General features: G+C 33.0%; 1 protein-coding gene and 1 long non-coding RNA gene across 2 annotated transcripts; both read right to left on the bottom strand.

Moving 5' to 3' along the window:
• Nucleotides 1–5,956: 5,956 nt before the first annotated feature.
• Nucleotides 5,957–18,262, bottom strand: LOC132728317 (uncharacterized). The gene is made up of 3 exons (XR_009625466.1): nucleotides 18,171–18,262; nucleotides 7,450–7,607; nucleotides 5,957–6,173 (listed from the first exon to the last, which is right to left on the bottom strand). It is a non-coding gene; the product is annotated as an uncharacterized LOC132728317 (long non-coding RNA).
• Nucleotides 18,263–18,751: 489 nt separating this feature from the next.
• On the bottom strand, nucleotides 18,752–19,579 carry LOC132728319 (uncharacterized protein K02A2.6-like). The gene has a single exon (XM_060713968.1). The coding sequence runs from the start codon at nucleotides 19,577–19,579 to the stop codon at nucleotides 18,752–18,754; it is 828 nt and encodes a 275-aa protein (XP_060569951.1).
• Between the last annotated feature and the right edge of the window lie 3,651 nt (nucleotides 19,580–23,230).

Here is a 23,230-nt window from a genome sequence, read left to right as displayed (position 1 = left end):
AAAATGAAGAGCATTAAGTGTCATGAGAGCAGGATCAAGAAAGTTCTCCTTTATGTAAAATAAAGAGCATTAAGTGTCATGAGAGCAGGATCAAGATAGTTCTCTTTCATGTAAAATGAAGAGCATTAAGTGTCATGAGAGCAGGATCAAGATAGTTCTCCTTCATGTAAAATGAAGAGCATTAAGTGTCATGAGAGCAGGATCAAGATAGTTCTCCTTCATTAGAATGAAGAGCATTTCGTGTCATTGAGAGCAGGATCAAGATAGTTCTCCTTCATGTAGAATAAAGAGCATTAAGTGTCATGAGAACAGGATCAAGATAGTTCTCCTTCATGTAGAATGAAGAGCATTTAGTGTCATGAGAACAGGATCAAGATAGTTCTCCTGCATGTAGAATGAAGAGCATTTAGTGTCATGATAGCAGGATCAAGATAGTTCTCCTTCATGTAGAATGAAGAGCATTTAGTGTCATGAGAACAGGATCAAGATAGTTCTCCTTCATGTAGAATGAAGAGCATTTAGTGTCATGAGAGCAGGATCAAGATAGTTCTCCTTCATGTAAAATGAAGAGCATTTAGTGTCATGACAGCAGGATCAAGATAGTTCTCCTTCATGTAAAATGAAGAGCATTTAGTGTCATGAGAGCAGGATCAAGATAGTTCTCCTGCATGTAGAATGAAGAGCATTTAAGTGTCATGATAGCAGGATCAAGATAGTTCTCCTGCATGTAGAATGAAGAGCATTTAGTGTCATGATAGCAGGATCAAGATAGTTCTCCTTCATGTAGAATGAAGAGCATTTAGTGTCATGAGAACAGGATCAAGATAGTTCTCCTTACCAGAAACAGAACCATCTTTAAATAAACACCAACAACTGTGATCAGTTATTTATCAATCCAAGTAACTTAGTTATCCCCTGTTTATATACAAATACAACATTTGATCACAACCAGAAATTAAAGCTATATTCTTTACCTTATAAACAGCAACATCTATGCTCGCCCACAGAAGCAGATCTAACTTCATAAAACTACCAGAAATGGCAGTTGAGTTGCAAATTTAATTAAATTGTTCAAGTATAATCTAAATAAGGACGTCTAGATCAGATTTTGCTGTCTGCTACATTGACAACGGCATGTGTTTGTCACAAACAAAATTGATATAAAATACAATTTATAAACTTGTTTTGTTTTTGAAATATTTGACATTCCAAACCAAGTAAACTTAGATGTCCTATGAATAGAATACATGTACGCTTCTATTTACTTTTCACCATATCCTGCTTGTGCGAATGTCCTTCAAAAGTCTAAAATGAAGCACAAGCTTTAAATATAGCATTTTATTACAGGAATTCATCAAACTACGAACATTTTTCAAGGACTAAAATTATTTTTGTGCAACAATTATCTTAATGTTTTCCCCACATGCTACATTCTCATTAAAATCAATAATTAAATGTATCAAATGACATCAGATATTTTCAATAAAAAATTGAGGGCATCTATATATACTTCTGTCAGTTTCCTGTCTTAATATTTCAATATAACAATCTTATATGTCATCAAGTAAATATCATTTACAAAGAACAACAATAATAATCATTTAATTGTTTCTCACTGGCATTTTCACTGATTTTAATTACTGAATTTTAACAATCAGAATTAAAAACATGAGCTGTCAATAGAACAGCAAGCTTGACTATTCTCAATTTCTCAGTGCTTGATTCTATGCTGATAGTAAAACAAGAGCCCAGATAATGTAGAATTTTGTAAGTTAAAAAAAGGCTTTTATTCTGTCCAAATTCACTTGAGAGCTATTCTACCCCCTATTATGCTCTAAAATTAGAGTATGAAGTTTCAACCTACTCTCCATATTTTTCAAAGTTGAGCTAACACAAGCAAAGTTCATAATTATGAAGTGTACAATGGTAGTTTAACTTACTATAATTTTACCCCAAGATCTTAACTGTACTCTACTGTCTTTGTTTTGATTTTTTAATATTGTTTGGATGGGTTTAAAAGCAAATTTACATTTTCAAATTCATGTTGTATTTTTTCAGCTTTACTGGAGGAGGAATACCTAAGTAAATTGCCCCTCTGTGCATTATTTCATGCAAAAGCTGTAACTACATGAAAGAATCCAATGTCCCTGCCAGGATTCGAACCCGCAACAATGACGGGTTAAGTTAAATGGTGCTACCTATGCATAAGTGGCTTTTAAACCGGCCATGTTTTGGCAACAGTTAATTATTGGAATTCCTAACTAGGGGTGTGGATCGTCGGATAAGTGACGATCCGATCCGAACCACGATTCAGCACTTACGATTCACAAATCGAACCACAAATCTTTCGTTATCAAGACACCCATAAAAACATGTACATTAGTTATAAAAAAACATGTTTATTTAAAAAAAAACAATACTTACATTAAATATAAAAATTTATAAACTAGGTTTATGTTTTTATTCTTTGGGTGAGTATATTTGTTTTGTTTTTTTGAAACCAATTACTTCCTAGCTCAGCATCATGGCACATGGTCTTTAACCGGCAAATTGTATTCAGGTAAACATCACATAATTTATACTCAAATCGTATTTTTCTCGATTTTAAGAGTGTGAGAAACAGTAAATGTATATAAAAAAAATAGATCGCAATCCCCGATCTCTGGGCTTACGAATATTCAAACTCGATTTTTCATTTTGATTCGTGATTATCCGAGTACTCGGATACTCGCCCCAGCCTTATTCCTAACCTTGGAAATTACATTAACATCCCTAGTACTTTTATTTTGATGTTATTGGCGACGCCGGTGAGCGGCGTCGTCTATTATGGAACGCTTTTTATTTTTGCCTATGGAAGGAGCTGTTATTATTAGCAGTTAATTTCATGTTGTGTAAATTAGTTTTATTTTGATTCGTAAAAATCAAGTAAACAAATGTGTTGTTATATTTGTATTTAATAACTTTATGTAAAAGCATGTGCATTGTGATATTATTTTCACGAAATTGCGGGTTAAGTTTAACAGCTTGTCCCTTAGTTTTAATGACAATACTAAAACCCGGATTTCGAATATCGTTGTGGTCTAGATTGAGGCCGTATCATTTATACATTTTCAAAATTTTCCTACAAGAAGAAAGTTCACCTGCAATTGAGTATAAGGATAGGTAATGAAACTGTTGTAAACGATTATCCTATTGATTTTATCCTTATTACATTTATCTGTTGCGCAGAATGGTTGTTTTTACAAAGTGTACCAGTATCCGGATGTTGAAAGCTATCCGATTTTCTGCAATTACTGCTGACACATGGCCATCTATTTTTTTATGAAAACTTTACCATTAATTTGCATGGCTTGATAAAATTGAACCTGCAACATTTCATAATTTTGCTGTTTATCGTGTTCTTTTGGGTTTCAGGTTTTCTTTATTTTAAGGGGAAGTAACTTATGTTTACTAAATTATTTGTTCTTTTCTGTCTATCTTAGGTATTACTTATAATACTATTTTTGTTGTATATTAATTCACCAGTTGTAAGGTCATCAAAAGCATGTTTAATGTTAATGTTAGGATTTCATATTTATTTAATATAAACTGGGAATTTATTAATGTTATGTGCATGTACATGTATATCTTAGACAGTAGTATATTGATATGTTGAGACTTATAATTTTTCTGCATTTAAAGAGATACAGTTATGTCATTATTATTAAAGGGATGAGACTTTCATTTAAAGTTATAAATGATAAAAATGTATTGATTGAAAATGTCCTTAAACTTGGATCAAAGCAATATAATTAATAAAGTCTCAAAAAATCATATTCAGAATAGTTATTCTATTTTTTTCTAACATGTGCATAGTTTGAAAAGGACAGCTTCTGTCTTATCTATTTGTAATGAAGAGACACCGGTCTCAACCTCCAGGTCTCCTGAGTCAACGCGACAACAGACTGTACATAGAGTAGATTGTTACTTGCCCTTGAATAAATTTGTGCACTAAATTTATAGTGGGTGATTTGTGCCACATGAAAACCAACATAGTACAAAAAGTAACTGGGCGCCAGATGAAAACATGAAAATACAATCTACACACAAAGTGGTTTGTTTGTTGCATTTCATGTTTTTGCCCGGTGCCCTTGATGCAAAATACAAATCAGCCTTCATAAAAATTTCTTCTTATGTTGGTCACAGGTTAATGAGTTCTGGTCAAGCTCAAAGTTTTTCTCATCCTATGACTGCATATAAGCATGAGTTCAATTTCCTATGCTCTGTAACATAAGAAATTCACGAACACAAATCGATATAGTGGGGAAATATGTTGTGGTTTAGAACTGTTTCATTATTAAAGAGAAAATGTGTAGCAGGACGGATAGCTCAGTTGGTCTTCTGAAAGTCATGGGTTTGAGTCATGGTCAGGCAGTTTCAGTCAGGGTTTAGAAGTGGTTTTTCAATTGACACATGTTTGATTCATTTAACAGATTGCATTATTTGAAATGGACAAAGGCAGTATTGCATGATACTTTTAGATCTAAAAAGTGCATTTGATACAGTTGAACACACTATCCTGCACATGAAGAAGTTGTTTTTCTTCTTCTTCATGAAAACTTCAAGCATCTGCCATATAATAATGACATTCTTACATGGTTTAAGTCTTATCTCTGATAGTAGCTGGTTGATGTGGCTGGTACTTATTCTACTACTGCTCTGAGTACCTATGCTGTCCCCCTGATGTTCATTTTAGGTCCTCTTTTATGTCTAATATATGTCAATTACATGTCTTCAACCCTAAGCAATAAGCTTTTATTATAATGCACAGGCACGAGTATCAGACCTTGGATAAAAAATATGGCCAGATTGATAAAAAAACCTGTGTTCATCTTAAAAGTGTCAACAACCAAGATAAAATGTAAATAATGACCCCCTTTAAAAATATACTTCAAGTTGAAAGTATATTTTTAAAGGGGATCATTATTTACATTTTTTGTTTTGGTTTTTATAAACACGGTTTTTTTTTTATCAATCTGGTCATCTGGTCATATTTTTTCTTCCCAGGTCTGATACTCGTGCCAGTGATTATATGCTGATGACTCAGGAATCCTTGTGTCTCATAAATTAAATCTGAAGAAATTCTTTCTTATAACATGAGTCTTATAAGATTGCTTAATTGACTATAAATTGCCTTTGCATCTTGGCAAGACAGAGTCTATTCTTTTTTGGTTTAAGTTTCAACTTAACCTGGCCCTAGCCTCCAGGTCACATGTAATGGTACTGCTATAAAGTACACATCTTTTGTTAAGTATTTAGGTGCAAATCTGGATCAAATTCTTTTGGCGTCGCCCTTTGATGCTTTGCATCAATGCTTTTCTTGTTCAGCTATTGTAATGAATAAATAGAAATACCTTTACAATGCAACTCTTTAAAGTTGAAGTCCTTTATTAAAATACAATCAATTAAGCATTATTTATAATACCCTCTTCTTTCATGAAATAAATTAAAATGTATTAAGTAAATAGTACTTTACAGTGCTTTATTACATACTGTTATCTTCACTGCACTCCAAGAAAACATTGTACAAATCAAGTAATGTGTCAAGTGTCATAAAACTAACACATGCCAGGTACTTTCAGGTAACCAAGTTTGACAATTACATTCTGATCAATATATCATTAAAGGAACAGACATGTGTACAAATGTACATGTAGTTAATTATTCATTGATATACTAATTAACTGTTTCATAAATAAATAACACACACATGTATAAAACTGGCTCTAATTTCTTTACCATGACATGCTAAATTTACTTTAGATATTTTCAGAGTGGATAATCAAAATGACTGAACCATGACAATTAAATGTGTACTTCTGATAACAGTACCTTCCTTTGAAACATAGGCTATATATTTTAACTTCACTGCACTCTCATTATCAGAAACAGAACCATATTTAAATAAACACCAACAACTGTGATCAGTTATTTATCACTCCAAGTAACTTATTTATCCCCTGTTTATATACACATACAACATTTTGAACCTTTCTTGTGAAAACAGAAAGTAGACTTGTTTAAACTGTGTTTTTGGTCAACCCCAAGTTTGTAAAATTTCTTACCTGTTCCCTACCAGTCACTCTCAACTTCTCCTCTTATATCACAAATATCCGCAGTTTTCAGGGAAGTACCTAAAACGATAAATTTAAGTCATAGAGTGATGATTGAATTACACACATTACATTTATAAATATTAATATCAGTGTATTATGTTATCAAGCATTTCTGTGTCCCTATATTAATCTAGACACCAGTATCATAGAATTGTCCCCTATCACCAGTATCATAGATTTGTCCTATATTAATCTAGACACCAGTATCATAGAATTGTCCCTATCACCAGTATCATAGATTTGTCCCTATATTAATCTAGACACCAGTATCATAGAATTGTCCCTATCACCAGTATCATAGATTTGTCCCTATATTAATCTAGACACCAGTATCATAGAATTGTCCCCTTTCACCAGTATCATAGATTTGTCCCTATATTAATCTAGGACACCAGTATCATAGAATTGCCCCTATCACCAGTATCATAGATTTGTCCCTATATTAATCTAGACACCAGTATCATAGAATTGTCCCTATCACCAGTATCATAGATTTGTCCTATATTAATCTAGACACCAGTATCATAGAATTGTCCCTATCACCAGTATCATAGATTTGTCCCTATATTAATCTAGACACCAGTATCAAAGAATTGTCCCTATATAAATCTAGACACCAGGATCATAGAATTGTCCCTATCACCAGTATTTATAGATTGTCCCTGTATTAATCAAGACACCAGTATCAAAGAATTGTCCTTATATAAATCTAGACACCAGTATCATAGATTTGTCCATACACTGTAATAAATCTAGACACCAGTATCACAGAATTGGCCCTATATAAATCTAGACACCAGCATCATAGATTTGTCCGTATATAAATCTAGACACCAGTATCACAGTATTTTCCTTATAAATCTAGACACCAGTATCATAGATGTGTCCCTATATAAATCTAGACACCAGTATCACAGTATTTTCCTTATAAATCTAGACACCAGTATCATAGATGTGTCCCTATATAAATCTAGACACCAGTATCACAGTATTTTCCTTATAAATCTAGACACCAGTATCATAGATTTGTCCCTATATAAATCTCGACACCAGTATCATAGCTTTGTTCCTATATATTAAACAGGACACCCATATCATACTGTAGATCAATTTCAATATACATGTATGTTTACTACAAAAAAGGCAAATTAACTGATATATCTCACATTATCATTTCTCAAATAATAAAATCCTTTCAAAATAGATGCAAGTATCAATATTTTTTTTAAAGTAGTAACATGCAATTAAGATCATTAAGTTTAACAAGAAAACTGATTAACAAATATGTACTTACTGAATTTACTTTGCATCCATTATCAAGATGAGAGTTTCTGTTTTTTAAAAGGATATTGGCAAATCTGTCACCCCTCTCTCTCTGTCTGTCTTAATTTATAGGGTTCTAAACTTCCTTAATTAGTTTGCTTACATCCTTGGTATCTTTTTTGTCTTTTCCTACAAAAAATGTATACATGTAAACATTTAACACAATTGTATTGTTTAAACATGAAAGTTGAGAACTAGACTATCAACTTTAAAGTTCTATTATAAAAAAAAACCATTTATGTATTTTTACTATTTTATAGATATTTCATTGGTAAAACAAGTAAGTTTATCAGTACTTGACATAACACTTCCTTATTCCATATACTGCAAATGAATATGGTGAAATGGGATAATGGTTTTATCTTCCAAACCTCAAATCAAACAAACAAAAACAAACATTTTTTGAAGATGAACTGATACTAAAGTAGGCTTTGCTACAATATTTATGTATGTATACACTTTTTAAACTATCAAATATATATTAAAAGAAAACAAAGTTGAACAAAACCGTAGCATAATTACAAATGTATAATTATGTAAGAATAATCAATTTATACTATAAATATACAAAACCATAATCACACATTTCTCTTGACATGTGCTGCTTACGTTATATTTACAAAGAAATAGGTTGATTTTATTTCATTATAGTGCTTTTTTGCCCCACAAACTTTAAGTTTAAGGTAGTATCTGGTCCATTAAAAGAGGAGTGTTGCAACTTCAACTTGTAAACAAATTTTTAGTGATTTTCATGACATTTTTCATTCAGCAGAACTTTATATGTCATTAGACATTGATGCCACACTCTGGGAAAATATTATACCAATGGTTAGCTACACAAGAAAATATTCATAAATGAATGTATAAAATTACTCTGACAAAATGACCAATAAAAAACAAAGATTTACTCTCTTATTAAGTCTTGTCATAATTTTTTGTTAGTTTAAATCCTTTATTGTTAATATTATGATTATTATCCAATAGCCAGTCTTTCAAAGAAAACAGCATTATGTAACATATTGCAGAACAAATTAATACCAAATCTGAAAACCAATCTGATTGTGAAAATACTTCATACCTTATATGGACATGAATATTTTAAATGAATATTTATAAAGCAAGTAAATCTCCTAACAGCCTCACTGGAATAACAGGAGAAACTGCCATCCTTAAATTTACATCCTACATGTACCTACATTGTACCTACATGTACACAGATATGTAACTGAAGTACTATTTATGGCCAAAACAAGTTCAAAACTGATTAAAATCTTTTCAATAACCTCTATCAAGCCTTCCAAATAGACTTACATCACTTTGTAACCAATATTTCCCTAAATTACGATTTACGATCCTATAAAAAAAACAACTTCATTACTCCCTGAATGGCAGCCATTAAAAACGTTAAATATTGATTGCACAGGAAATTTGTCTTAAAATAATGCAAACTTGCGAAGAGTTAGCTCTCAATTATCTGTAAGGCTATTTTTCATGTAACAATTACACTGAAACTTGATGTTCAACAAACTTTTAATTGATTTTCCTTCATGCATTAACCAGAAGGATTCATGCAATTCTCTTAACATGAAACAAGTAGCTTTGCTGTGTATGACCAGTCATTTATCACTGAAATTTAATTGATGGATGAACAAGAATAAGAATCTGCAGTATTACATTTGTGTGAGAACAAAAATTCATAACAGCTATCTGAATAACAGCATGCTTGTTTTATAGTTTGATAACAGATGGGGAAGAAAGGCAAGAGAACAAGAGCTTCATGTATCATCTATTCTAATCTAAACTCTTCAATGTTTTATATGATAAATTGTTGGGACAAGAAAAAGAATCAATGACAGAACTGTTATATGTTTTTTTCAGATCATTTGGCTGATGGTTAGAAAAAACTTACAAGGAATGATTTGAGGAAAATCTTGAAATATACTAAGATGAAAAAATTATGGATCATGTAATACAATGTCATGTACATGACATGGAGGTTGAACTTCCTGCATGTAATGTCTGTGGGGTTAGGAAACATATAAGCTCCTTTTTATCTCTATAACATTGAAGCTGACAAAATATTCAAGAATGGAGATCATTGCATGATCAAAACTAGTTGAAATGATGTTTTTTAAAATTAATACAACAGTTTTTCTCCCCTACTACCCGGTACCCAACAATTTGAGAAAAAATGCATCATTGTGACTCAAATTTGGAATTTTACATAATACTCCAAGTATTCATGGGGTATTTTTTTATCCAGGGAGGCATCAGAATTAAATACACTATAAAACTATGTTTTATGAACAATAAGACACTTAACTTAAAGTATTTTTTTTCGTATCTGAGTTTTAAAAAATTGAGTACATGAATAATGTTTAGGTGTGAAACAGCAGAATTACCAATTTTGGTGGGGAATTTTGCATTTAATTTTGGGAATTTCAGACAGTCAGAAATTGGGAAATTTGTTGTCTACTTTTTATGTGCCATTTTCCTGGTATTACTTATATATATAAGGGAAAAAAAACACTGTATTGTATCATATTTTTGTAAGACTGTTCTTAATAGGGAAAACGTTGAATCCTTGTCTCATGCTGAATGTCTTTCAAACAAATAATATATGCAAGAACTTTATGCTTTATATATTCATTCTTTATACTAATATTTGATAATTACATAATTATACTTAAACTAGACCTATCACTGAAGGTGATTAATACCCCCCACCAACAACTTTGACTTTTTGACAAAAAAGTAGTCTGAAGAAAAATTTGAACACAAACTTTCAACTGTGTACAAAGAAATATTTCAATCAATTGTAATCACAACTGAGATCTCTAAATAAGCTTGCTATACACCAAATTAGATTACAATATCTCATTCCTAACTCTAGTAATTGTCCGAAAACCATTTTTCTATTTTTAGTAACACTGTAACAGTGACCTTGACCCTAGGGGGTCCAAATCCAATCCCAACCCAGGTCTTCATATAAGCTTCCTTTACACCAAATTAGATTACAATATCTCATTCCTAATTCTAGTTATTGTCAGAAAACCATATTTCTATTTTTCCTAACGGTGACCTTGACCCAAGGGGGTTCCAAATGCAATACCAACCCAGGTCTTCATATAAGCTTGCTATACGCCACGTTTGATAACAATATCTAATTCCTAACTCTAGTAATTGTCCGGAAACCATTTTTCGATTTTTAGTAAGTGACCTTGACCCCAGGGGGCCTAAATGCAATACCAACCCAGGTCTTCATATAAGCTTGCTATACGCCAAGTTTGATAACAATATCTCATTCCTAACTCTAGTAATTGTCCGGAAACCATTTTTCTATTTTTAGTAATGGTGACCTTGACCCCAGGGGGTCCAAATGCAATACCAACCCAGGTCTTCATATTAGCTTGCTATACACCAAGTTTGATTACAGTATCTCATTCCTAAGTCAAGTTTTTGTCTGGAAACCATTTTTCTATTTTTCGTAACGGTGACCTTGACCTTGCTTGCTATACACCAAATTAGATTACAATATCTCATTCCTAACTCTAGTAATTGTCCGGAAACCATTTTTCTATTTTTAGTACCACTGTAACAGTGACCTTGACCCTAGGGGGTTGCTATACACCAAGTTTGATTACAGTATCTCATTCCTAAGTCAAGTTATTGTCTGGAAACCATTTTTCTATTTTTCGTAACGGTGACCTTGACCTTGCTTGCTATACACCAAATTAGATTACAATATCTCATTCCTAACTCTAGTAATTGTCCGGAAACCATTTTTCTATTTTTAGTAACACTGTAACAGTGACCTTGACCCTATGGGGTTGCTATACACCAAGTTTGATTACAGTATCTCATTCCTAAGTCAAGTTATTGTCTGGAAACCATTTTTCTATTTTTCTTAACGGTGACCTTGACCTTGCTTGCTATACACCAAATTAGATTACAATATCTCATTCCTAACTCTAGTAATTGTCTGGAAACCATTTTTCTATTTTTAGTAACACTGTAACAGTGACCTTGACCCTAGGGGGTCCAAATCCAATCCCAACCCAGGCCTTCATATAAGCTTCCTTTACACCAAATTAGATTACAATATCTCATTCCTAACTCAAGTTATTGTCAGAAAACCATATTTCTATTTTTCCTTACGGTGACCTTGACCTTGACCCAAGGGGGTCCAAATGCAATACCAACCCAGGTCTTCATATAAGCTTGCTATACGCCAAGTTTGACAACAATATCTAATTCCTAACTCTAGTAATTGTCCGGAAACCATTTTTCTATTTTTAGTAAGTGACCTTGACCCCAGGGGGCCCAAATTCAATACCAACCTAGGTCTTCATATAAGCTTGCTATACGCCAAGTTTGATAACAATATCTCATTCCTAACTCTAGTAATTGTCCGGAAACCATTTTTCTATTTTTAGTAATGGTGACCTTGACCCCAGGGGGTCCAAATGCAATACCAACCCAGGTCTTCATATTTGCTTGCTATACACCAAGTTTGATTACAGTATCTCATTCCTAAGTCAAGTTATTGTCTGGAAACCATTTTTCGTAACGGTGACCTTGACCCCAGGGGGCCCAAATGCAATACCAACCCAGGTCTTCATAAAAGCTTGCTATACGCCAAGTTTGATAACAATATCTCATTCTTAACTCTAGATATTGTCCGGAAACCATTTTTCTATTTTTAGTAACGGTGACCTTGACCTTGACCCCAGGGGGTCCAAATGCAATACCAACCCAGGTCTTCATATAAGCTTGTTATACACAAAGTTTGATTACAGTATCTCATTCCTAAGTCAAGTTATTGTCCGGAAACCATTTTTCTATTTTTAGTAACGGTGACCTTGACCTTGACCCCAGGGGGCCCAAATGCAATACCAACCCAGGTTTTCATATAAGCTTGCTGTACGCCAAGTTTGATAACAATATCTCATTCCTAACTCTAGTTATTGTCCGGAAACCATTTTTCTATTTTTAGTAACGGTGACCTTGACCTTGACCCCAGGGGGTCCAAATGCAATACCAACCGGAGTTTTCACAATAGGTTGCTATATACCAAGTTTGATTACAATACCTCATTCCAAACTCTATTTATCGTCCGGAAACCATGATGTGGACCGACCGACCGACAAGCTGACTCCTATATACCCCCCCTAAACTTCGTTTGTGGGGGTATAAATATCAGCACTAAATGGCAACTTCTAAGTTCTTGAGAAATTGTAGATACATTTGTTTTACTTATTATTATTTTCTATTATTATTATTTATTATTATTTATAACATATCTTTCAACTTTTATTTATGACAAATGTCAGTCAAACAAATCTGCAGTATTATAAATTAGTTATACAGGTTGCTGTTGGGGTAATTATATCTAGCATTTATTTATATAACCTTCAGCTGGCTATATTATATAATGTTACATCCCACCCACAACCCGTATAACATAATAGTATACTGAGTGGTACATGTATCATTGATAAAACATCAAGTAGCTAGGCATATGTCACATATTGTCACCCATCATTTTACTACATACAGGAAGCTGATAGTTCTGTAATCAATTACATAACTCCTTGTTAACCTAAATATGATAAATCTAAAATACTACATGTAATACTACTTAAATCATTTTACTGCACAATATAAGTCTTAACTGCCTTATGCATGGACATCTAAATGAATGATCATACTGATTGTAATAACAATTAACATAAATAAATCTATTGTATGATTTATAAAAAATTTAAATCTATATATAGCTTGAAGGAATATGGCTGTAAGCCTGTAACCAGATGGAAACATAGTTAAAATATGATTATGTTATTTTCAACCATTATAATTATGTTATTTTCAACTATTACAAAGAGCCACTGCCAAACTTGACTTTTGCTTGACTTTTTCTTATTTCTGAAGTCAAACACATCAGAAAAAGAATATTTTAGTGAAGATTGCTCCAAGAAAACATCATTTTCTTGAACAAAATACAAATGTTTAATTAAAATTTCATATTTGACCTTGACAGTCAAAGACGTTTTTTTTTTACTTACATCAAAATTAAGTTATTATATTATTCCACATGTCCCTGTTATCATTAATGTTTTTTTTTGTCTGAGTATGACATTATGAATCAAATTTATGTCCATTAAGGACCATTATAATCAATAATAATTAAAAACCAAGTTATGACAATTTAGGCTAAATTCAATAATTTGACCTTGATGGTCATCTTGTTAGTATAATTTTATCATTTAGTTCATAAGGTGGCCATACGCCTACAAAATAAGCAAGCAAATATCCTTATTCATGTGGTCACCTTACTAAAAACAACCAATTTTACTATTTCACTTGAACTTGACTGGCTGCTCACATGTATATAAGGTAGGATTGTATGTCGAATACTACCTAACTTCATACATAGTTCTAGTAATTGTTGCACACTGAAAGCAAACATTAGCAAAAAATATTACAATATACAAATGTATTGTTAATAATATTATTTCTGATATGACAGATATACATGTAATTCAATTACTCTTTATACCCTTGTCTGACACAATTATATTGTATGTCTCCTTTCTACAACACAAGTCTATTTTAAAAGAGCATGTTCCTTATTTGCAACATGAAGTCTAAGAAAAATATCCTAGCAACAATACACCTGTATATTGACTACATTATTATGAATTAATGAAAACAAGTCTTTCATTCAAATATTGTCAAAATGTTAACTTCCTTTAGATAAGATTCATTTATAAAAATCATCAAAAATATGATTTGTTAATACCCAACATTTGATGCAAACAGTCAAGTTTTAGTACTCTTTAGTAATCTTACACTCACAAATTGCTGCATTTCATTTTCATAAGACTCAAGTTTAAAGCATCTGTAATAGAGTTCATGCATCAGCAGAAATGTATTTCTACAACAACATATAAAAGGTTGCTTCATAAGTAAAGATGCAATGTAATGGATATATTTTGAAAAGGCCTGCACTTCTAAATTTTAGTGTTTCTCAAGTGAAATTTGAAAGACTGATATTAAAAATAAAACTTTTTAAATATGTCAGCTGAGAAAACTGCATCACAGATCAAAAACTTTGTTTATCAGCTTTTTGAAAAACTAGCTAAACACTGTTTACCAGTATGTTCAGGATTTAGCTCTGGGAAATTACACGTTTACCAGTATGTTCAGGATTTAGCTCTGGGAAATTACACCTAATGCTGTACACCGGGTTACTATCATAACTATGTGGTATTTCAATTTTTTCTATTATAGTTTTATCATTAAACATGGAAAAACTTGATGTCTTAGCAAATAATGACACAGCATGAAAATGAATACTTTGTTTCCTTTGTTTTATGTAACAGAACAAAACTTATACATCAATCCTTCTAAGTTTCAATATAAATTATCTTCTTTTTTTTCACAGTAATACTGTATGTTATTCATATACAATAAATGACCTGATTTTAAAATGGTCAATTTTTTCTGTACGAAATCTGCTGTGGTCATAGTAATTTTTTTACAATAGGTTTGCTCTTAAATTTGATTTGCTGATAACTACATAATTAGGTAGAGAAGCAGACGCTTGTTTTGGTTGAGTCTATTATGTTTTGTTTAGGGGTGAGTTGTCATACGCAAATTTACAATTTGTCATTTTCCATTGATTTTTATTATTTTAAATACTTCTAAGATTGTTTTATAAATTTATTTGCACATACAATTGTTATATGTCCGATAACTTGCATAATTTTAATAAAAAATTAAATTAGTTCACTACTTAATGTGTATTGATCACGTGATGGTTTCAGCCAATGACAAAACATCAACATAGACAGGCAGAGAAAAAGTTTGCAATTAGTAAATAATAATCTTTATATAGCAAAAAAACTTTGAATTGCAAGTATTAATTTCATATTATATTTTCAGCAGAAGAAACTGTGCGAGGAGGGCCAGGCATTTTCGTATCGCAAGATGGCTGTGTTACAGTATCACGTGATTATCCCAAGCACCATCGCGACTTATCGCAGGAATTATGAATATAGCCTAAGCTAACCTGGACATAGGATAGGAAATACCTTTTTATATTTATTTGTGATAAATATTTACAAACCATATCTTTTGGGTTAAATTGAATCAATCGATAATAAATAATGATGGTTTTTTTTGTTAATAAATAATAATTTCTCAAATCTGTGACAGACTATGATTTTCAATGAAATTCTATACCTTTAATATATTTGAATGGTTTTTAATAAACTGGTGACCAGATTTACGAGTTCAAGAAACAAAGAAATACGCGGGAAAAACGGGTTTTTATTGTTTATATTTCTATTTCTGTAGGTTTGCAAGATTTTCATATGGCCTGTTCAGTGGAAGATGTGTAATTTTGTGTTAATGTTTTAAAGCAGTTAATTGGTCATTGTTCTTTTCTTGAATCACTTTCCTCATCAGAAGGCATGAAACTTTAATATTATGATATATTTATTACATTCCATGAAAACGTTTAAAAATATAAAATATCTGATGACATGTTTGTTCATTTTATATAGCAAGCATAAAAAGTCTTCACCAGAGTTATTATGCAATCCTATATTACATACGAATGTATGTATTGTAATATTTTTCTTGTTTACTAATCAAGCACCCCAGTGAGTTCACAACAGCCATTTACAAAGGTCACATCAACAAATTTTAAGTTGGTCAATACACACACAATACATGCCTCTATAGCTGAGAATTTGACTTTGTGTAAAGAAATTTATCAACATAAAACAAATAACAATTTATTGAAATTGTTGTTCACTACTGGTTGGGGACCACCAAAACCGGACAACCACCAAACCCAGACGGCCTATAAAATGCTTAATTTAGTATTTTTTTTGTAAAGTGGTTGTCAGTCACTTTTTTATCAACAATAAATGCATGTTTCTTCTATAATTAAGTAAATACAGTCTACTCCACTTATAACGAGATCGGTTTTAACGAGGTACCGCTTACAACGTACATTCTAATGTGTCCCGGCCTTTTTCCTTCCATTTTTTATCGTTTATAACGAGATCGGTTTTAGCGAGATATCGGTTACAACGTACATAATTTCGCCGTCCCATGCGTATTTTTCAGAATTTTAACGAGGTCACTTCATTTCACTTCGTCTGCATCAGTTTGTCAACTTGAAAAAAAAAAATGACCAATAAGAAAGGTCAATTAAGGAAGAAATTATTGACGCGGGACGAGATAATGGGTCGATCAATTAGCGATCAAATGTGTCAGCCTTGTTTTGTCAGCGCTACGGGCTAAATTGTCCTTAAGGTGACGAAATGTCATAACAAAACAATTTCATTGAGTGATTAGCACAAAGGAAGCGGCTAATTTCTTGCAGTGTTAATTGGTGTTCGTGAGAAATGCACTGCGTGACTTTTGAAAAAGAATTTTAAAATGTACATATTAATGAAAAAACACACGCGGTTAGACGTAGGTTGTGTTTTCATGTTTTGTTTAAATTCTATGATAGCTAGATATATTTATTTACATGTATATTTAAATAAAACAAAAACTCCTGATTGCAAAGAGTTACCTCCCATTATTCTTATTACTCTTCAAAAAGGATGCACGCGAAAGTAAAAATAAATGATGCTCGACGGTGTCGGATTTCTCAATTTGTTCTGTCCCGGTTATAACGAGACCCGGTTATAACGAGGAATCATCCGAAGTCCCGACGCTCTTGTTGTATCCGGAGTGCACTGTAATTTTATTTCAACCTCCTTAAATGGTAATATTTCAATGTCTTTTTCAAAAATGTTGACGTTGAAATTTGGGGGTTAAGAAAGCAATGCATGACCTCATATACCAGCTATAATCATTTGAGAGTAAACAATAAAATATCCAAAACTTTAGCATTTGCTGCTGAAATATTGTTTATCATGTTAAAAATCACAAATCAAAACACCCAAACTTTTATCTGAATTAAATCATGTCATGTACATATCTGTCCGGACACATGGTACTGTAGTGTAGACAATTTAGGTAATTTTGATACCCTCCCTGTAAGCCTCAGATATAAGTGTCAATGCAATCAGAAATAAACAAACTAGTTTGTTAGTTAGGAGAAGAACCTAGCTGAACTGTGTTAAATTTTTAGGTCTCTATGTTAAAAATTATAAAATCTGTACGGAAAAATGTTCAAAAAGTGTCCGGTTGATGGTCCCTGACCAGTAGACTAGACTTAGAGATGGTGCAACAAGGGTATGTGGTTCATCAGTAAATTCCTCTGTGCTAATGTCTGGAATGTACAGAAAGTACCTGAAAACGGAATGTGCAGAAAGTACCGGTAAACAGTGTTTCAGTATGCTTTTGAATATGTGAATATTTTGATAAATAAAACAAAATGTTATTCACAAAGGTGTGCCTTATTAGGCAATAATGATTTTCTTGCATGTTTTGAAAATAGTTCATACAAGATGAGAGCCGAAATTCAAAAAAAATGTAAATTCAACTCGGCAGATTTATAAGTAACATAAAATAAATTGTGGAAAAAATGTGAAATTCTAACGACGTTTGCTTGCTGGTTACCAATAAATCTTTTGAAATTCCTGACCAATAATGTTAAGAATAGAGGTCAATGTTTCCAATCAAAATTGCTGTCTTATAGCTTATTTGAAAATAACTTACCTTGACTTGTAACGTATGCAAACAAGAACTCAATTTAGTAAATTATCTTTAAAAATTGTACACTTGCACTACCGGAAGTAAACATAGAACTACAGTGTTTAGTCGATCCGGACCAAAGACAAGTCGTACCACAAATGTGACCACTATCATGTATGTTGTAATGTTCGTTTATTATGAACAATAATTAATAGAAATTAAACCAAGTGCGTTGATACAATGAAGTAAAGTAAAACACGACGAGTGTTCAGCACAAGATATAAACTTATTCTTTAACCCTTAACATGTGATCTTAGATTTACTAGAAGTACGGAGCATGCGCAAACAAGCATTACTGTATACATAGGTCAGCTCAAGTTCATCATGTACGATGATACTACATCTCCCTGTTATTAAAAGAAAAAATAAGCAACGCATGTTAATAAAATTGTATATGATAATAAACAATAATGATGATTAAAAATGCATATACATACTGAAGAGAACAATTTAAATAGTCTTATAAAGTCACAATTTTTTTTTTTTTTTTTTACTATTATTTTATTTCTGTTCTCTCTCTCTCTCTTTTTCTTTAGATCATAATGTCAATCAATTCCGGATGAGTAATTAACAGTGCTCCATTCATCGGTATTATAACGTTTATTAGGTTTTACTACTCGACCACTGCGCGTCTGATAACCTGTGCCTGACCTTGTTTCATGGCTAATAGGATTTTGAATATTCTGGGAAATACCTGTATCATTTAAAGGTGCTGTGTTTGAGATTATATCATGAGGGTCTTGACCTTGGTGGAGGATATTAGGGAAGGACTCTGTATTGATAGGGAACTTTTCCCGCGTTTTGTTTATGAAGCGGCGATTACGGCGGTAAATAGCGCCATCTTCAGTTTGCACTTTGTATGATCTCTCCCCTTCTTTTTTTAGAACTATGGCTGGTTTCCAAGTTTTCCCAAATTGCACCCTGCAAGAGTCATCTTTGTTTAGCGGGGGAAGTGACCTCGAACTTTTATCATAATAGTTCTTTTGCGTAACCTTGTTTTCTTGCAGAGATTTTCTTACAGATTTGTGGTTAATGAAAGATGGTTTCAATTGCTCATTAGTTGTAGGCAAAATGGATTTTAACCGTCTGCCCATTAACAGTTGTGCGGGAGAATATCCGCAGTTTAAAGGCGTGTTACGATATTCCAGAAATGCTAAATATGGGTCTGTTTTGGTCTCGTGGCATTTTTTCATTGATTTTTTTGCTATTGAGACCATTTTTTCTATGAAACCATTGGATTGGCTATATCCAGGTGAAGATGTTACATGTTTAAAATTCCAGTCAGAAGCAAATTTTTGAAATTCTTCTGAGCTAAACTGTGGCCCGTTATCGCTTTTCAATGATTCTACTTGACCATAGCGAGCCATATGCATTGTTAATTTTCTAATAACAGTTTTACTTTTTGTTTCTGGCAATGCATCGACTTCAAAGTAATTACTGTAGACGTCCGCAGTTATAAGTCCGCACTCCGAAGGTGCAGAATTGACTCTAGATAAAGCTGTACAAATCGCTCAAAATATGGAATATCCCACTTCTGACACCATGTTGTAATGTTCGTTTATTATGAACAATAATTAATAGAAATTAAACCAAGTGCGTTGATACAATGAAGTAAAGTAAAACACGACGAGTGTTCAGCACAAGATATAAACTTATTCAATTAAATTAATATTTGAAAACAAAATGGAATTATCTGGATTGTCAGTGCCACAAATGGACTGGGAATCTTCGAATTTACCTGAAGCTTATAATAAATTCGAACGTCACGCAAAACTAATGTTTACAGGACCTTTGAAGAAAAAGTCTGAAGAAGAACAAGTTTCTTACTTTCTATTATGGATTGGTGATAAAGGGCGAGATATCCACTGCACGTGGAAAGATATTTCTGAAGACGATGCCAAAAAGATCGACACGTTCTACAGAAAATTCAGAACTTATGTGCAACCTAAGCTCAATCCAATATTTGCTAGGTATAAATTCTACAACCAAACACAGGGAGAAGAAACCATCGATTCGTTCTTGACAAAATTACAAATCTGTGCACGAGACTGCAGTTTTGCAAACACAGACGAAATGATACGGGACCGTATTGTATTTGGCACAAATTCTTCTAAGGTTCGAGAAAAGCTAATCAACGAAGGTGCAGAATTGACTCTAGATAAAGCTGTACAAATCGCTCAAAATATGGAATATTCCAAACAGCAATTGAGTTCAATGGCATCTGCGGCTGACAAGGACGTTCACCACGTGGCGAGACCTAGAAAACGTTTAATCCGAAGGCGGGAAAAGCCACAAGACAGGGACGAGAAAATGACCTGTTCTAGATGCGGGACAACACATCAAGAGGGCAAAACGTGTCCAGCGAAGGGGAAAACGTGCAGAAAATGTGGCAAACTGAATCATTTCCAGAAAATGTGTAAATCACGTAATACTGTGAACAATATAAATTGTGAGTCGGACTTATCGAGTGACGATCAGGATTTTTATGTATGCACGGTAAATGATTTCATTACTTCTCGACCTGATTGCGCAATGGTTAAACTCCAAATTGGCCGAAAGTCCGCCCCTGTAAATTTCAAAATAGATACAGGTTCTCAATGTAACTTGATACCTCAGGAAATGCTCAAGAAACTAGATTTCAAAGGCCCCTTGCTACCCTCTGATGATAGGTTATCTTCCTACACAAAAGACCCTATCCCAGTTTATGGAAAGGTCAACTTACCCTGTAAGTTCAAGGATAAGGAAATCGTTGCATGTTTTCACGTAGTAGGCAGTAAATCTCCGGCATTATTAAGCTTACAGACTTCAATAGATCTGAGATTGATAAAACTGACCTATGCTATAGAAAAACAACCAGTCACGTTAGATAAACAAAAAATCTTGACTGATTACAATGACGTATTTAAAGGCATTGGTTTATTCCCAGGTACATGCAGTTTACATTTAAAACCAAAAGCTATACCTGTAATATGTCCACCCAGGCGTGTACCTGTAGCTTTACAGGACCGTTTAAAAAATGAGTTGAAGTCTATGGAGGATAAAGGAATTATCCAAAAGGTTACTAGACCGACTGACTGGGTCAATTCATTAGTCTGTGTGGAAAAACCCAGCACTGGAAAGCTGAGGGTGTGCTTAGACCCTAAAGCACTAAATGACAATATCATGAGACCGCACTACCCTATGAGGACTATAGAAGACGTGACAAACCAATTGACAGGTGCTAAGTACTTCAGTGTATTAGACGCAACGAAAGGTTATTGGTCGATAAAATTGACGGACGAATCCTCATATTTGACGACATTTAATAGTCCCTTCGGTAGATACCGATATTTGCGGCTTCCTATGGGTATCAAAAGTTCCCAAGACATATTTTGTCAAAAAATCGACGAATTCTTCGAGGACGTGACGGGCGTGACGTCAATAGTAGACGATCTTCTTGTGTACGGACGGACTATCGAAGAGCACGATGCAAACCTGACACGTGTTTTGGACCGAGCACGTGAAAAGGGTATTAGGTTTAACCCAGACAAATGTGTTATCGGCTCTCAGGAAGTTAAATACTTTGGTCACGTACTGACAGCTGACGGTCTTAAGCCCGATCCCGAAAAAATCAGGGCAATTGTAGAAATGAAAGCCCCAGAAAATAAGTCAGAGTTGGAAACTATTCTTGGCATGATCACGTATCTGTCAAAATTTGATTCAAAATTGGCAGAAATGGTAAGCCCTATGCGTGACTTGTTGAAAAAAGACATTGAGTTTATATGGGACAGTGCGCAAATTGACGCCTTTGAAAAGGTTAAAGTCGCAATGACTAAGGCACCAGTCTTGGCATACTATGCCCGAAAAAGCCTGTCACATTGCAAGTCGACTCGAGTGCACGTGGTTTAGGTTGCACGTGCTTACAGGACGGCAAGCCCATTGCATTTGCATCAAAGACATTGACCCCTACAGAGAGAGGTTATGCTCAAATAGAAAAAGAGACATTAGCTATACTTCATGGTCTTCGACGTTTCATATGTAGATCACTAATTTCGCGTCATCACTCATTTCATTATAATGGCACATTTCCCTGTTGTTTGTTTGTTTTTTTTGTTTTGTTTTTTTTGTTGTTTTTTTTTAGTTTGTTTTTTTGTTTATCCCGAAACAACCAATGTTCAATCACAACCTAAATTCAAACACATTCTTAATTCTGCAGTCAGACTAAATTGCATAAAAACACATGTTGTGTTAACTTCAACTCATGCAGAAATGCCATACTTGATTAATTGTCAGATGTTATCAGAAAACAATATGAAATTGTTTGTTTTAAATGAAACCGTGTAACGAAATTGTCCGACTTTAACTATGACAAAATAGTCACTAGTTTAAAATAGTGATAAAAAATTTTCCAAGCAGGTATTGGCTACAGAGTTTTACCATTTAATTCAGTCTTGTGTGATTTTAAAGCAACTATTAATATGGTGTAACACTTAATATTCGTCAGACAGAACATATAGGGGTCCTTATTAATAAGATCTTATAATTTGTTATCATTTTTTTTTCAAATGATAATTGTAGAATAGATCATTTGTAAGTGATACCAGCTGGCAGATCTAGACAAGTTTCAATATTTACTAATGTTACAAAGTGGGGAAGGTAAAAGGGCTGTAATGATTGGATGTATTTATCATTTTGCACCCCAATTAGCGTAGAAACTGAAGTGACACCTTCATCTGCCCTTTTTGTACACATTAACAGTAGCCATACCAATGCATTGTACTGTACATATGTTATAATATTTAGTTTTTAAATCTTTTAAAATCTTAAATAAAAACTGTTAAAAACAGTTGAATAGACTGAACATTGTGATATTTTTTATAATTTTTAGTAGCTCTGACTTATCTTGACTTGTTGAAAATATACCAATCCTAGAATGAATAAATGTTGAAAGATGCATTAATTTATTGCTCAAATAAATTTAAAGCATATATATAATTTCCTCTTCCATTTATTATTGGCTAAAAACAGCTTAACGGATTGAATAT

The sequence above is a fragment of the Ruditapes philippinarum genome, unplaced genomic scaffold (genome assembly GCF_026571515.1).
Source record: "Ruditapes philippinarum isolate M1 unplaced genomic scaffold, ASM2657151v2 ctg4439_1_1_1_1, whole genome shotgun sequence".
NCBI classification, from domain to species: domain Eukaryota; kingdom Metazoa; phylum Mollusca; class Bivalvia; order Venerida; family Veneridae; genus Ruditapes; species Ruditapes philippinarum.
The sequence above is the reverse complement of the archived record's forward strand: the minus strand, read 5'-3'. Positions and strand labels throughout refer to the sequence as shown.